Source organism: Papio anubis, chromosome 20, assembly GCF_008728515.1.
Source record: "Papio anubis isolate 15944 chromosome 20, Panubis1.0, whole genome shotgun sequence".
NCBI lineage: Eukaryota > Metazoa > Chordata > Mammalia > Primates > Cercopithecidae > Papio > Papio anubis.
Window position 1 is genome coordinate 19818299 of NC_044995.1, and position 16139 is coordinate 19834437.

At 44.0% G+C, this 16139-nt stretch overlaps 3 protein-coding genes across 23 annotated transcripts in view; 2 read left to right on the forward strand and 1 right to left on the reverse strand.

Moving 5' to 3' along the window:
• ZNF382 (zinc finger protein 382) overlaps positions 1 to 16139 on the reverse strand; it is a 47180-nt gene that overhangs the window by 14020 nt on the left and 17021 nt on the right. For 8 of the 18 annotated variants that reach the window (XR_004180301.1, XM_031659564.1, XM_031659567.1 and 5 more), the window contains 3 exons: positions 8626 to 8696; positions 6189 to 6315; positions 5505 to 5597 (listed from right to left, as the gene is read on the reverse strand). Coding sequence is in view for 17 of the 18 variants with exons in the window: in XM_031659564.1 (XP_031515424.1) it covers positions 5505 to 5597; positions 6189 to 6315; positions 8626 to 8696 (291 nt within the window). In the remaining variant the exon portion in view is untranslated. Of the gene's footprint in view, positions 1 to 5504; positions 5598 to 6188; positions 6777 to 8625; positions 8697 to 10497; positions 10603 to 10702; positions 10815 to 10876; positions 10920 to 16139 lie in introns of those variants that run through there. The other 10 variants (XM_031659576.1, XM_031659574.1, XM_031659575.1 and 7 more) reach the window with 10 other exon arrangements.
• On the forward strand, positions 2955 to 3618 carry LOC116271660 (28S ribosomal protein S24, mitochondrial). Its single transcript, XM_031659579.1, has one exon. The coding sequence runs from the start codon at positions 2974 to 2976 to the stop codon at positions 3475 to 3477; it is 504 nt and encodes a 167-aa protein (XP_031515439.1). The 5' UTR covers positions 2955 to 2973; the 3' UTR covers positions 3478 to 3618.
• The window catches only part of ZNF529 (zinc finger protein 529), a 50870-nt gene continuing 45663 nt past the window's right edge, over positions 10933 to 16139 (forward strand). For 2 of the 4 annotated variants that reach the window (XR_004180302.1, XR_004180304.1), the window contains exons 1-2: positions 10933 to 11098; positions 14943 to 15027. The gene's annotated coding sequence lies outside the window, so the exon portion shown is untranslated. Of the gene's footprint in view, positions 11099 to 14942; positions 15028 to 15173; positions 15516 to 16139 lie in introns of those variants that run through there. The other 2 variants (XR_004180303.1, XM_017952867.3) reach the window with 2 other exon arrangements.

The following is a 16139-nucleotide window of genomic DNA, read 5'->3' on the forward strand; positions in this document are numbered from 1 at the left end:
TCCAGCCTGGGCGACAGAGCGAAAGACTGTCTCAAAAAAAAAAAAAAAAATAATAATAATAAAATAAAGAAAGAAAGAAAAAGAAAGAAAGAAATGGTTCATTGCAACCTCTGACTCCCAGGTTCAAGCAGTTCTCCTGCCTCAGCCTCCTGAGTAGCTGGGATTACAAGCGTGCACCACCACGCCCAGCTATGTTTTGTATTCTTTTAGTAGAGACGGGGTTTTGCCATGTTGGCCAGGCTGGTCTTGAATCCTGACCTCAGGTAATCCACCCACCTAAGCCTCCCAAAGTGCTGAGATTACAGGCATGAGCCACTGTGCCCGGCTCACTCTTACTATTTACAATAGCATCAGAAATATTAAAAGCTTAGAGAGGGCCCGGGGCGGTGGCTCACGCCTGTAATCCCAGCACTTTGGGAGGCCGAGGTGGGCGGATCATGAGGTCAGGAGACCGAGACCATCCTGGTAAACACGGTGAAACCCCATTTATTCTAAAAATACAAAGAAATTAGCCGGGCATGGTAGCGGGCACCTGTAGTCCTAGCTTCTTGGGAGGCTGAGGCAGGAGAATGGCATGAATACGGGAGGCGGCGGAGCTTGCAGTGAGCGGAGATCGCACCACTGCACTCCAGCCTGGGCAACAGAGCGAGACTCCGTCTTAAAAAAAAAAAAAAGCTTAGAGAGAAACTTAATGAGCAATACTTAAGACTTCTATACTAAAAACAGGAATTTCTTACAGGAATTAGAGAAGCTAACTAAAATGGAAAGCTATAGCATTGTCATGAACCACAGAACTCAATATTGCTAAGACATTAGTTCTCACTAATAAAAAACCTAGCACGTTTATCTAAAGAAATCAAGAAGTTGATTCCAAAATGAAATTGAGAAGAAAATGACCTAGAATAGCTAAAAGTTGTTTTCGTGTGTTTGCTTTTTTTTTTTGAGATAGAGTCTCACTCTGTTGCCCGGCTAGAGTGCAATGGCACAGTTTTGGCTCACTGCAATCTGTGCCTCCCAGGTTCAAGAAATTCTCCTGCCTCAACCACCCGAGTAGCTGGGACCACAGGCGTGTGCCACCATACCTGACTAATTTTTGTATTTTTAGTAGAGATGGGGTTTCACCATGTTGGCCAGGCTGGTCTTGAACTCCTGACCTCAGGTGATCTGCCCGCCTCGGCCTCCCAAAGTGCTGGGGTTACAGGCATGAGCCACTATGCCTGGCCCTAAAAGTTTTTAAAAAGCACAAAGTTAGAAGACTTACTCTAACTGACTTCTAGACTTCTTATAAAGTTACAATAATCAAAGACCAGGTGGTATTGTCAATGTGACTTAAAATATGTCCAAAGAAACAACAGATTGTCCAAAAATAGACTGACACAAATGTGATCAATTTTCTCTATGATCATCAGAGTAATTCAGGCAACAAATACTGATGGAACAAATTGATAACCATATAGAAGAATAGACTCTCGAACCCTACTTCACATCATAAAAAAAACATGAGGTGCATCACAGAACTAATCATAAAAAGCAAAATATACAGCCAGGTGCAGTGGCTCACACCTGTAATCCCAGCACTTTGGGAGGCTGAGACAGGCAGATGAGCTAAGGCTGGGAGTTCGAGACCAGCCTGACCAACAAGGAGAAACCCCGCCTCTACTAAAAATACAGAATTAGTGGGGCGTGGTGGTGGATGCCTATAATTCCAGCTACTTGGGAGGCTGAGGCAGGAGAATCGCTTGAACCTGGGAGGCGGAGGTTGCGGTGAGCTGAGATTGTGCCATTGCACTCTAGCCTGGGCAACAAGAGCAGAATACTGTCTCAAAAAAAAGCAAAATATACACACAAAATACAGAGCACTATCCTCACCATACCTAGAAAAGAGAACTATCCTCACTATACTTAGAAAAAGACAAATATTTGTTTGAGAGGTCAAATAATTAATTATAAAAGAAACAATGATTAACTGAAATTCACCAAAGTTAAAAACTTCTATTCCTCAAAAGACACAATTAAAATGAATACGCAAGTCATAGACTAGGGAAAATATTTGTAATACGTACATTGAACAAAAGATGTCTATCCACAATATGTAAACAATTCCTACTACTCAAGGAAAAATAGATACTACTTAAATAAAAAATGGATAAAACACTTGAACAGGGCTGGGCATGGTAGCTCACGCCTGTAATCCCAGCACTTTGGGAGGCCAAGGTGGGCGGATGGCAAGGTCAGGAGTTTGAGACCAGCCTGGCCAATATGATGAAACCCCGCCTCTACTAAAAATACAAAAAAGTACCCAGTGTGGTGGCGCACATTTGTAATCCCAGCAAATTGGGAGGCTGAGGCAGGAGAATTGCTTGAACCCAGGAGGCAGAGGTTGCAGTGAGCCAAGATTGCGCTACTGCACTCCAGCCTGGGCGACAGAGTGAGACTCCATCTCAAAACCAAAGAAACAAACAAACGAACAAACAAACAAAACACTTGAACAGATGCCTCTAATATAAAAAGCACGTGAAAAGGTTTTCAATATCATTAGCCGTAAAATAAATCTAAATTAAAACTGCGAAGTTGGCCGGGTGCGCTGGCTCACGCCTGTAATCCCAGCACTTTGGGAGGCTGAGGCGGGCGGATCACGAGGTCAGCAGTTTGAGACCAGCCTGATCAACATGGTGAAACCCCGTCTCTACTAAAAATACAAAAATTAGCTGGGCATCGTGGCACACGCCAGTAATCCCAGCTACTTAGGAGGCTGAGGCAGGAGAATTGCTTGAACTCAGGAGGCGGAGATTGCAATGAGCTGAGACTGCGCCATGGCACTCCAGCCCAGGCAACAGAGCGAAACTCTGTCTCAAAAAAAAAAAAAAAAAAAAAAAACTGCACAGTTATACAACAAGAATGGCCAAAATGACCAGAATGGCCAAAATGAACATAAAATGTAGAAAAGAGGTCCCGCGCTCAGCTCGGCCCAAGATGGCGGCTTCCGTGTGCAACGGGTTGCTGGGGCCACGGGTGCTGTCCTGGAGCCGAGAGCTGCCTTGCGCTTGGCGCGCCCTGCACACCTCCGCGGTCTGCGCCAAGAATCGGGCGGCCCGAGTACGCGTAGGCAAGGGGGACAAGCCGGTGACCTACGAGGAGGCACACGCGCCGCACTACATCGCCCACCGTAAGGGCTGGCTGTCGCTGCACACAGGTAACCTGGATGGAGAGGACCATGCCGCAGAGCGAACGGTGGAGGATGTTTTCCTTCGCAAGTTCATGTGGGGTACCTTCCCAGGCTGCCTGGCTGACCAGCTGGTTTTAAAGCGCCGGGGTAACCAGTTGGAGATCTGTGCCCTGGTCCTGAGGAACTTGCCTCCACACAAGTACTACTTCCTTGTGGGCTACAGTGAAACTTTGCTGTCCTACTTTTACAAATGTCCTGTGCGACTCCACCTCCAAACTGTGCCCTCAAAGGTTGTGTATAAGTACCTCTAGAACAATCCCCTTTATTCCATCAAGCTGTAGCCTGCAGAGAATAGAAACGTGGGAAAGGAGTGGTATGCGGGGGAAATGCATCCCCTCAGAGGACTGAGGCGTGGTCTGTCAGCTGCTGTTGAATAAAGACCCTCTATCTTGTCTCGCCTCTCTGTTTTTACTGTTGGATGGAGTGTGGGGCAATCAAAATTCTCATACAGTGCTGATGAAAGTCTAAAATGGTATAGTAGTTTTAGCTACTAAACTACCAAACTAAAATGGTAGTTTCTAAAGAAGTAAAATATGTATCTGCCTTATGAATCAGCAATATCACTGCTAGGTGTTTACTGAAGAAAAATAAACATGTATGTCCACAGAAATATTTTTACAAGAATGACTATAGCAACTTTGTTCATAAACTAAAAACATCCTAAACTAAAAACATCCCAAATGTCTTTCAACAGGAGATGCATAAACTGATATATTCATACAGTGGAAAACTGTTTCACAGTTAACAAACTACTTATGCATGCAGAAGCATGTATAAATCTCTCAGACATGAAGCTGAGTGAAAGAAAGCAGATATGAAAAAGGTTTGCAATAGACAAAATGAATCTATGTTGGTAGACGTCACAACTCTGATTGTCTTAATGAGAGGGACTGAGTTGGAAGAGGCCTGGTGGATCTTAATGGGTTAATGAAACTGTCTTTTATCTTGATTGGAGTGTGAGATACATGGGTTTATACTTCTGTCAGAACTCACAGAACTTTACACTTTATATCTCCATGTACGTTATACCTATAAAACATGGAATAGATTCTTGGTAAGGTAATAGCAGCCAATATTTCCATAAACACAGGTAAACAAGGAAAAGATTTACATGGGGGTGATATTCATACCTAAAATTTACATTTTAGAGGCATGAAAGTCAGCCATATATAGGCACTTTATAGGTCTCAGGTCTTTAATACATCGCTAATAGGAAGGCTACTATGAAAATATAGAAAATAAAAAGTGCTGGTGAAGAAACTGTAACCCTTGTACACTGTTGGTGGGAATGTGAAATGACGCAGCTACTACAGAAAACAGTATGGTGATTCCTTAAATATTAAACACAGAATTACCACATTATTCAGCAATTCCACTTCTGAGACTATACCCAAAAGAACTGAAAGCAGGGACTAAAACTGATATTTGTACACCCATGTTCACAGCAGCAATAGTCACAATAGCCAAAAGATGGAAGGAACCCAACTGACCACTGATGTATGAATGAATAAGCAAAATGTGGTATATACATACAACAGAATATTAATCAGCATTAAAAAGGAAGGAATGGATGAACCTGGAGGACATTATGTTAAGTAAAATAAGCCAGTCAGAAAAAGGATAAACACTATGTGATTCCACTTACAAGAGGTACCTAGAGTAGTCAAATTTACAGAGACTGTAAGTAGAACGGCGGTTGACAGGGCTAGGGAGTAGGGATAAAGGGAAGTTATTTTTATTTATTTATTTTTTTGAGATGGAGTCTCGCTCTGTCACCCAGGCTGGAGTGCAGTGGTGTTATCTTGGCTCACTGCAACCTCTGCCTCCCAGGTTCAAGCAATTCTCCTGCTTCAGCCTCCCAAGTAGCTGGGATTTCAGATGCCTGCCACCACGCCCAGTTAATTTTTTGTATTTTTAGTACAGACGGGGTTTCACCATGTTAGCCAGAATGGTCTCGATCTCCTGACCTCATGATCCGCCCACTTCGGCCTCCCAAAGTGCTGGGATTACAGGCGTGAGCCACTGCGTCCGGCCGTGGGAAATTAATGGGTACAGAGCTTCATTTTTGCAAGATGAGTTCTGGAGATGGATGGTGGTGATGGTTGCACAACAGTGAGAATGTACTTGATGCCACTGAACTATATGCTTAAAAAGTTTAAGATAGTATATTTAATGTTATGTGTATTTTACCACAATAACAAAAATAGATCCCTAAAAACATTCAAAGGCATCAACTACTTGACATTTAATATTTACTAGACTTCATTTATAGACTCACCTAGATAGCTGTAACTTGGAAAAATTCTCTGTGTCCATAGCTCTTCTCCTTGTTCCAACTTGCGGATCATATCAGGCTTAGTCATGTGAAACCCTGATGATGGAAAATGAGACTCTTGGTCTAAGCTGTTTCAACTTTAAAACTATTGAAGTAAGATAAAGATACAACTTCAAGGTAGTAAATGAGGTATACATTAATGTCTTACCAAAGTTAATACCTTATACTACACAAGTGATGATATAATCATATTTTCTTTTCTTTTCTTTTTTCTTTTTTTTTTTTGAGACAGTCTCGCTCTGTCACCCAGGCTGGAGTGCAGTGGTGCAGTCTTGACTCACTGCCACCTCATCTCCCAGGTTCAAGCAATTCTCGTGCCTCAGCCTCCTAAGTAGCTGGGATTATAGGTATGTGCCACCACACCCAGCTAATTTTTGTACTTTTTAGTACAGATAGGGTTTCACCATGTTGGCCAGGCTGGTCTTGAACTCCTGGCCTCAAGTGATCCACCTGCCTCGGCCTCCCAAAGTGCTGGGATTACAGGCGTGACCAACTGCGCCTGGCAAGATAATACTTTCTACTAAAAAAAAAAAATCACCTCTAATCCCTGAAATTCAAAGTTCTATATGTATCAGGAATTCTTAGAAGGAGATGCATGACATTGAAAGATTCAGGAGTGCTTCTTACCCACAGATACAAAGTGGCAATAGTTTTCCAACATCACATCCCTGTAGAGGGCCTTCTGAGCAGGGTCTAGTTGCTGCCACTCCTCCTGGGTGAAGTCCACAGTCACATCCTTGAATGACACTGATCCCTGTAAGGGCATACTCTAGTTCATCCTGAAGTGATCGGAAATGTGTGAGAACTAGATATTGGAGACCTAGTACTGACAATGTTTACTGGTCAGACTAGTTTCCTTATTTATGTTTTATATTGTATAAAATTCTCTCTCTGAAAATACATCCATTTGTATTTACTTATAATCTCATGCTAAACATACTGAGATCACACTACTTGTCCTGAATGTGACTGGTTGCCTGGTAGACCAAAATGAATAAAACCCTGACCCTGCTCATGAGAAGTTACAGGCTAAGAGAGGGGCATACATGTAAATACATGCACTTAGTAGGTTTTACAGATGCAATGACAGAAATACGTACAAGGTAAAGTGTCACAAAACAAGGAAAAATTTCATTTTGTACTCTGAGGCTTCACTGAGGACATAAAAGTTTTGTACTCACAACGAATTTGTTTTGTAGGAATACAGGGCATCAGCTTTTAAAAATTCATGGGGAGAAAAAAACCAGTTAGTAAATCAGGAAATAGCAAAAGGCACAGTATGTTAGGAAACAGTCTTTGAGCTCTAAGAAGGAAAAGGTATATGGAGGTAGGCAGTGGGGATATTATCACATGACACTAGATTTTTTTTTTCCTACAGAACAGCGGTCTTAAAGATATACTGAACACATTCCCAACATTGTAGCTATTTATAAACCATCAATAGGCATTTATGAAAATCTACATTGTTAATGATTACTGCTCTTGAATGTAAATTGTTAACATTTTATTTCCTTCCAGTAGACTATCTCGTACATTCTACTGTGATGCATGCCCTACTTTGGGTCTGTTGCTTTAAGGAATAGAAAGAACGTGAATAAACATAAGGACACACATGTTATGTGATAAAAGTTTTGAGGCAATACTCCTGAAGACTAGAAAAGGCTTAATGTATATTATGTGGGAATGACAATTAAGTAACCTTGGTTACAGATGTCTTCTAGATTAAGGAAGTGTCAGCGGGCTGACAGAGAACAACTGCACCTACATGACCACCATTACAACAGAGATGGTTGTAAATTGGCTGTAGAGTGGAAAAGATACAGGCATGTTATCTGCATAGGCAAATGCATGGCTGCTGGGACTAGAAAGTGAAAATGGGAAACAGAAGAAAATGTAGGCTGGACCAAAGGAAGTAATGAGGTAACCTTGGAAGTGTACTTTAAGTGTCTGTGGAACATACAGGTGGTGATAGCTAGTGGAGGTTGGATATACAGTTTTGACACTCTGGACAGGGGTCTAGAGTAGAGAGGGGTATTTGAGAGTCACTAGAATCACACTAAGTGTAGCCTTCAGAGTGAATGTGATTATGCATAGAGAAAAAGGGACTGTGAAGAAGAGAACCAATTAGCATCTGAGGAAAACCAATATTGTAAAGGTTGGTGGATGAGCTAAAGAAGAATTTTCTGAAAGATATGAAAAGAGGACAAAGTACTGTTTGATCAACAATAGAGTATTTCAAAAGTGGCCTGGCATATGAATTTCCTTCTCCTGCACCAGCATATAAAACATTAAAAGAAACTAAAAAGAAAATAACAAATCTCTAACAGCATCAGAATACTGGAAAGGTTTTCACTGGCAGGCCACAATTTATAGGATCGGCTAGCAGACATGAATAAAACAGGAAGATCAGAGAGGAGGAACACAAAACCTGTTTCTTTGACAAGCCTACAATCAAATTGCTACCCTAAACGCCTCACAAAGCAGGACATCTTTCCAGAAACGAATGCTGGGGTCTACCACTTCTATCTCCCAACATATCATTGCAAAACCTAGGCTAGCGGAGATAATTAAGGTTTTTCCATGTCTGCTCCATGACTACTCACAACTTAGATCTCAAATCAGCATCAGGACAAGTTAAATTGATTCAAGCCATATATTCCCATTTAAATCAAGACAATACCTTTCTGTTTCAGCAGTTTGTCTGTGAGAAGACTGAGAAAGGAGATGATGAATGATGTACCCAATGAATATGTACAACTAGAAGGCGCGCTTGGGGAAGGCTTAAGTTGATCTGGTTGGAATGGAGAAATTGTGAACAGGGCTGGATATAGGATGAGGCAGGTGAGGCATCTAGAATGCAAAATTTAGGAAGGCACAGCCCTGAGGGTACCCCTTAAATATTTCACCTCATGCCACTTGCCTGCCTCATCCTAATCTGGCCCTGACTGAAGACTAGTTTCACAGAAGAAAATCTCAATATCTGGGAAGGTTAAAGGACAGGGAAGCTCATGTTCATACACCATGAAAAAAAATTATTCCAGAAAGAGAGGAAACATCACCTCACCTGAGACATGGCTTTGAGATTTCTAGATGAACCTTCTCTTTCGAGCTCTTCTTTTGGAAAAGGAAACAGTCCTGAGAAAGCAGAGATAGAGGATACATGTATGTGTGAGACCATAGTTAACTCAGAACTCCCGGAATTAACTCAGTTAAATCTGCATGAATGTTCACTATTTCAGCACTTGTCCACCCTGCGTACCCTTCAGATGTCCAGGATGGTAGTTAGTGGGAAAACGGACAAATCAGGCTCCCTCACAAACACCAGAAACCCGGTCTGTTGGTAAAGTAGACAGGATTCTGGGGAACCTGTTTTAACTTCAAGAGAGGGAACATTGTGTTTTTCGCTCTGCAGCTCTGCCTTCCATCTCCCACTAAACACAGGTTTACTGTGTATTTCCAAATGGTTCTTCTTGGACTTTTTGCCAATTTACACTGACAGTAGTGGATGAGAATACCTTCCCAAGCCCTGATGAAGACAGTTGACAACTTTTAAATCTGTGCTTATCTGGTCTATATTGTATTGAGAATGATTTTTTTTTTGAGACGGAGTTTCACTCTTGTTGCCTAGGCTGGAGTGCAATGGTACAATCTCAGCTCACCACAATCTCCACCTCCCGGGTTCAAGTGATTCTCCTACCTCAGCCTCCTGAATAGCTGGGATTACAGGCATGCACCACCACACCCGGCTAATTTTGTATTTTTAGTAGAGTCGGGGTTTCTCCATGTTGGTCAGGCTGGTCTCCATCTCCCAATCTCAGGTGATCTGCCCACCTTGGCATCCCAAAGCACTGGGATTACAGGCATCAGCCACCACGCCAGGCCCGCAAAATAACAATTTTAATTATTATAGTGAGACTGGACTTATTAAAAATCTATCCAATACTTTTTATTATCTTAGCATGTCTAAGGGAGTAGGGAACCTCACTCATATAGAAGTGTTGAAAGTGGTAGTTATGACAGGCACCGTGGCTCACACCTGTAATCCCAGCACTTTGGCAGGCCTGGAGGGGGAGGATCACTTGAGGTCAGGAGTTCAAGACCAGCCTGGGCAACATGGTGAAACCCCATCTCTACTAAAAATACAAAAATTAACTGGGTGTGGTGGCGCAAGCCTGTAGTCCCAGCTACTCAGGAAGCTGGGGCAGGTGAATCACTTGAACTCCAGGGGCAGAGGTTGCAGTGAGCAGAGATCACGCCACTGCACTTCAGCCTGGGCAAAAGAGCAAGATTCCATCTTAAAACAAACAAACAAACAAAAACAACAACAAAAGTGGTAGCTATGGTAAAAAAAAAAAATTTTTTTCCTGCATGGCCCCCAGTGGAACGCTATTCATTTCAACATATTGGTTTTAGTTAATATAGTGTTTCCAGGTAACGAATCTGGGAATTATGAAAATCACCTTTTCCCCTCTGATACTGTTATCTCTATTTTATTTGCTAAATTGCTGATTAGTTACAATTTTGGAGGAAGGTTTAATGGCTACTATTCAGATAATCAAATCTTACATAACCAACTAGCCATGGTCATAACAGAGTTCCTCAATCATTCAAATATTTAGGTCACCAAGGCCACAAAACCACCAGAAGTAACAGTAGGTTACAAACACATGCAGAGTCACAGTCAATCAAACATCCTTCAGAGAACCAGCAACCTACAGGCCCCACTTGTCATTCACAACCTCAGACAGCAGCTAACACGATTCCAGGCAAAGTCACAATCACATCCACAGATCACTTTCAATTCTCCACACTCACAGTCTCAAATGCGACTCACACCTAATCTAAAAATAGACACACGCAGAGGAAACCTCGCGCAGCAACACTACTCCGTCCACTTTTCACACAATCGGCCACAACATCCCAAAGAGACAAGCACCTAAAATGCAGCAGGTTGGGCGCAGAAGGCCACCCCCATTCAACTCGCGCGCGCGCGCACACTCAGCGCCCGCTCCGCGCAGGGACCCGCCGCCAGCGATGGCGCTTCCGCGGGATCAGAACGGGCAAAATCCCCCTTCGCGTAGCTCGCTCCGGGTCACCCTCAAGGTCACGCCCACGGACCACGCCCGAGGCCCGGCTCGTACAGATCTGAGCGTCTGGATACCGCGGTCTCGGTTCTCTCTTCAGAATTACCAGGCCCGGCTGGGACTCTTGGTTACCTCCCTGGCCTCCCCACCCGGTTCCGCGTCCTTAGACAGCTCTCCTGGAACGGAGCTCCCAGTGCCCTCCTCGGCCTCCTCAGCACCCCTGGCACCCACCAAGCCTCACCCCCGGCCCAGGGTGAGTCGTCTGCGCCTGCGCACTCGCGCGTGGGCCTGAGCTCCCAGGAGTCTCCGGGGCTGCCCGTTAGGCGCCGCGCGGTGCTCGCTGCGGGAGCTCCCCTCCATTTGCACCCACGCCGACTCTATTGCGACGGGGACTACGCTTCTCCCAGGACCCTGGCTCCCTTTTCCGTTAACCTGGTGGTCGTTTTCCGTGTGGTGAGTTGAGGTGACCCGGGTCTGGATGCGAGAGGAGCTCACGGCAGGGGACCCGGGTTCCTGGGGCGCGGAGAGGGCTTGTGGAGGCAGAAGCCCCAGGCCTGTGTGCAAGTTACCTGCTGGGGAGGGAGACTGTGACTGTGTGTGTGTGTGCGGTTCTGTGGCTGCGTCCGTGTGTGGTGTGATTGTGAGTGGGCGCGCCTGTGACGGGCCCGGGACGGGTGCGGGGTATGTGCACAGCAGGTGCACAGCCGGGACAGCCCTGATTGTCCCCTATTGGGTCCGCGGGACCGAGTGGGGGCGGGGCCACTGACGGCGCTGAGCGGTGACTGTGAATGTGTCATGCTGTTATCAGTGATCCTGTGATAGCGCTGTTGTGACCCACTGGAGACTGTGGTCAAAACTGGCCTGGTGCAGCTTTACAGAGTTTGATTTCTGCAGTTCTGGGGCTCGGGAATAGGTGGACAAAATCGCTGTGTGGCTCGATCTGTGTCTGTGGAAGACTCCGAGACCTTCTGTTCTAAAGCATGGCCCCTGTCGCTTTCATAAAGCATAATGCACAGTGGCATGCAGCCTCGCCAACATCTGGGGCCAATTTTAAGTTGCGTGATTTCTTAAGAGTTTGTTGTACTGGGATTTCTTTCACTGCCTCAGTCATTTCACCTTATAACTACATTGCACAGTGTGCAGTCAAATGGCTATCGAAAAGGAAGCTGGATATTTGAGATCCAGAATGAAGTTTCCAACTGAAAAAGCACAGCCTTGTGTTTCACATGGACAAGGCTGTGTACTGATATGCACAGCCTTGTGTTTGATACGGAGATGTTAGAGCTGGAATTGCTCCCAAGGCAAGGTCCTGGGAAGATACGATATTGAGGCCCCAAAAGTAGGATTCCTTTCTCCAAAGATGTGTGTGTGATGGAGTTTCACTCTTGTTGCCCAGGATGGAGTGCAGTGGCGTGATTTCAGCTCACTGCTACCTCCGCCTTCTGGGTTCAAGTGATTCTCCTGCCTCAGCCTCCCAGGTAGCTGGGATTATAAGCATCCACTGCCATGCCCAGCTATTTTTTTTTTTTTTTGTATTTTTAGTAGAGACAGGGTTTCACCATATTGGCCAGTCTGGTCTCCCAACCCCCGACTTCAAGTGATCCACCCACCTTGGCCTCCCAAAGTGCTGGGATTATAGGCATGAGCTGCTATGCCCAGCCAAATTTGCTACCATTTTCTTAAGAATTTTTGCATGAGGTTTTTGGTCTGTCATTTCTTTTCTTGTAGTATCTTTATCAGGTTTTGGTATTAGGGTAGTACTGGCCTAAAAATATATGAACTGTCCTGTCCTTCCCTATTTTCTGGAAAAGTCTGTATAAGATTGGTATTATTTGTTCCTTAAATTTCTGGTTGAATTATCTGGCAAAATCATCTAGGCCTGGAGATTTCTCTTCTTGATGTAATAAATTCAATTTCCTTTTTTTTTTTTGAGACGTAGTCTCGCTCTGTCACCCAGGCTGGAGTGCAGCGGCACGATCTCGGCTCACTGCAAGCTCCGCCTCTCCGGTTCACGCCATTCTCCTGCCTCAGCCTCCCAAGTAGCTGGGACTACAGGCGCCCGCCACCATGACCAGTTAATTTTTTTTGTAGTTTTTAGTAGAGACGGGGTTTCACCGTGTTAGCCAGGATGGTCTCGATCTCCTGTCCTGGTGATCCACCTGCCTCAGCCTCCCAAAGTGCTGGGATTACAGGCGTGACCAACCGTGCCTGGCCTCAATTTCCTTGATATATCTGTTTCATCTTGTGTGTTTTAGTAAGTTGTATTTTTTTAAAGGAATTTTGTCCATTTCATCTGAATTCTCAAATTTGTTGACATTAAGTTGTCTATAGTAATTTTTTTTTTTTTTTTTTTTTTGAGACGGAGTCTTACTCTATCGCCAGGCTGGAGTACAGTGGCGTGATCTTGGCTCCCTGCAACCTCTGCCTCCCAGGTTCAAGTGATTCTCCTGCCTCAGCCTCCCGAGTAGCTGGGACTACAGGCGCGCACCACCACATTCAGCTAATTTTTGTATTTTTAGTAGAGATGGGGTTTTACCATGCTGGCCAGGATGGTCTCGATCACTTGACCTTGTGATCTGCCCACCTTGGCCTCCCAATAATAATTATCTTGTTAGACTCCTAATGTCTAATATGTTCCTTAGTGATAAGTTATCTTTCATTTCTGATATTAGTAATTTGTCTTTGCAGTTTTTTAGTTGATAATTCTAGTTAAGTTTTTATCAATTTTTTCTTTTTTTTTTTTTTTGAGACGGAGTCTTGCTTTGTTGCCCAGTCTGGAGTGTTGTGGCGCTATCTCAGCTTACTGCAACCTCCACCTCCCAGGTTCAGGCGATTCTCATCCTTCAGCCTCCAGAGTAGCTGGGACTACAGGCGCATGCCACCATGCCTGGCTAAGTTTTGTATTTTTAGTAGACATGGGGTTTCATCATGTTGGCCAGACTGGTTTCAAACTTCTGACTTTAGGCTGGGTGCGGTGGCTCATGCCTGTAATCCCAGCACTTTGGGAGGCCGAGGCGGGCGGATCACGAGGTCAGGAGATCGAGACCACAGTGAAACCCCGTCTCTACTAAAAATACAAAAAATTAGCCGGGCACGGTGGCAGGCGCCTGTAGTCCCAGCTACTCGTGATGCTGAGGCAGGAGAATGGCGTAAACCCGGGAAGTGGAGCTTGCAGTGAGCCGAGATTGCATCACTGCACTCCAGCCTGGGCAACAGAGCCAGACTCCGCCTCAAAAAAAAAAAAAAAAAAAAAAAAACTTCTGACTTTAGATGATCCGCCCACCTCGGCCTCCCAAAGTACTGGGATTACAGGCATGAGCCATCATGCCCACCCAAGGTTTTATCAATTTTGTTCCTTTTTTCAGAGAATTCGCTTTTAGTTTGGCTAATTATATATCTATTTCATTTATTTTTTTCTCTCATCTTATTTCCTTTCTTCTGGATATTGAGAGTTTACTTTGCTTTTTCTTTTCTAGCCTTTTAAAGTAGAACCTGTAGTTATTTATTCTAGGCCTTCTCTTCTAATATAAGCATTTAAATCCAGAATCTCTACTTTAACTCCATTCCACAAATTTTCTTTTTATTTATTTATTTATTTAGGTATTTACTTATTTATTTTTGAGGCAAAGTCTCACTCTGTCACCTGGGCTGAAGTGCAGTGGTGTGATCACGGCTCACTGCAACCTCGACTTCCCGGGCTCAAGTGATCCTCCTGCCTCAGCCTCCCACGTAGCTGGGACCACAGCATGTGATTGCATGCCATCGCATCCTGTTAATTTTTGTATTTTTTGTAGATAAAAGGTTTTACCCTGTTGCCTAGGCTGGTCTGAAACTCCTGAGCTCAGGTGATCCACCTGCCTTGGCTTCTCAAAGTGCTGGGATTATAGGTATGAGCCACCATGCCTAGCCCCACAAATTTTTATATGGTGCATTTTCACTATCAGTTAGTTCAAACTATTTTCTTTTTCCCATTGATTTCTTCTTTAACCTATGGATTATGTAGAAGTGTGTTTAATGTCCAAACATTTGTGTGTTTTCTAGGTACTTGTCAGTGATTCCTAATTTCATTTCACCAAAGAACATATTGTGTATGATTTTGATCCTTTGAAATTCACAGATGCTTTTTTTATGGCCTAATATGTGATATGTCTTGAATATACCATGTGCACTTGAAAAGCACGTGTATTTTACAGTTGTTGGGTGCATTATTTTGCAAAATATTAATTTTATCAAGTTGGTTGCTAATCCATATATCTTCACTGATATTTTTTGTCTTTTTTTTTTTTTTTTTTGCCAGTTGCTGAGAGATGGATGTTAAAAATCAAGGCCAGGACTACAGTAAGGCTGAAATCATTGAAGTCCTTGGAGCAGAACTGAAAGAGGTACTTACTAACTTTTAGGGTTGTGTAAGTGCAGTGTTGTTTGAAGCTCTGTGTGTGTTTCTGTAAAGACTGGTCTGGAAAACAGACCAGGGGAAAACATTTCTTTGCTTTTCTGCTCCGCTCTCACATGAAAACAACAAACACAGTAAGAGTCAACACCAAAGACTTCAGTGACCCCCAGATATGTGGCGATTTCCCCTACCAGCAAGCAAGCAAGCAATCAGTTCTGCAGCAGACACCAACTGCGTATCCTCCAATTTAATTCTGACACTATCTGCCTGGAAATAGCATCAGATCCCTCAGGCTGAGGGCTCAGTCCCTAAGACTGGCATCTCTTCAGACACCAGTTGCAAGTGCGGGCCTCTAGAACTTCTGACCAACCGGGCTTCAAGTTGGCGTTCCCAGACATTTACAGTGGCTCATGGCTGGAGGATCACTTGAGGCCAAGAGTTCAAGACCAGCCTGGGCAACATGAGACCTGTCTCAAGAAAATAAAAAGTAAAATTAGCTCGGCATGGAGGTACAAGTCTGTGTAGTCCTAGCTACTTGGGAGGTTGGGGTGAAAGGATCACTTGAGTCCAGGAATTCAAGGTTACAGTGAGCAGTGATCTGTGCCATTGCACTCCAGCCTGCGCAACAAAGCGTGATCCTGTCTTAAAAAAAAAAAAGAAAAAAAAAGATGGGGTTCTCACAACTCCCTTTTTGGGTTCAATTAATTTGCTGAAGTGGCTCACAGAACTCAAGGAAACACTTATGTTCGCTGGTTTAATATAAAGGATATTACAAAGGATATAGATGAAGAGATGCATTGGGCAAGGTATGGGGAAGGGGCATATTGTTGGAAGCACAGAATAGGCAAGACTCCAGAGAAAGTTTCTCTTCTCTCCCCACTTCTTGCTGCCATTGTCTGTTAAGTTTGATCCGCAATAGATGGATCTCATTCTCCTTTTCCATTTCCCTCATATTTGTCATGGCCCTTTTGAATCCTGCCATTCAGTGTTCTGATTTTCACAGTGCTGGGGGTCATCAGTATGTTCCTAAGGTGGAATAGCACTCACTTCAGACCAAGGATGACAGAGGTGTGGGGAGCAAACATACACTTAGAGGATAGG

Bases quoted from the DNA above. Each gene is read 5' to 3' on its own strand.
- LOC116271660 (XM_031659579.1), top strand. From the start codon at position 2,974: ATGGCGGCTTCCGTGTGCAACGGGTTGCTGGGGCCACGGGTGCTGTCC.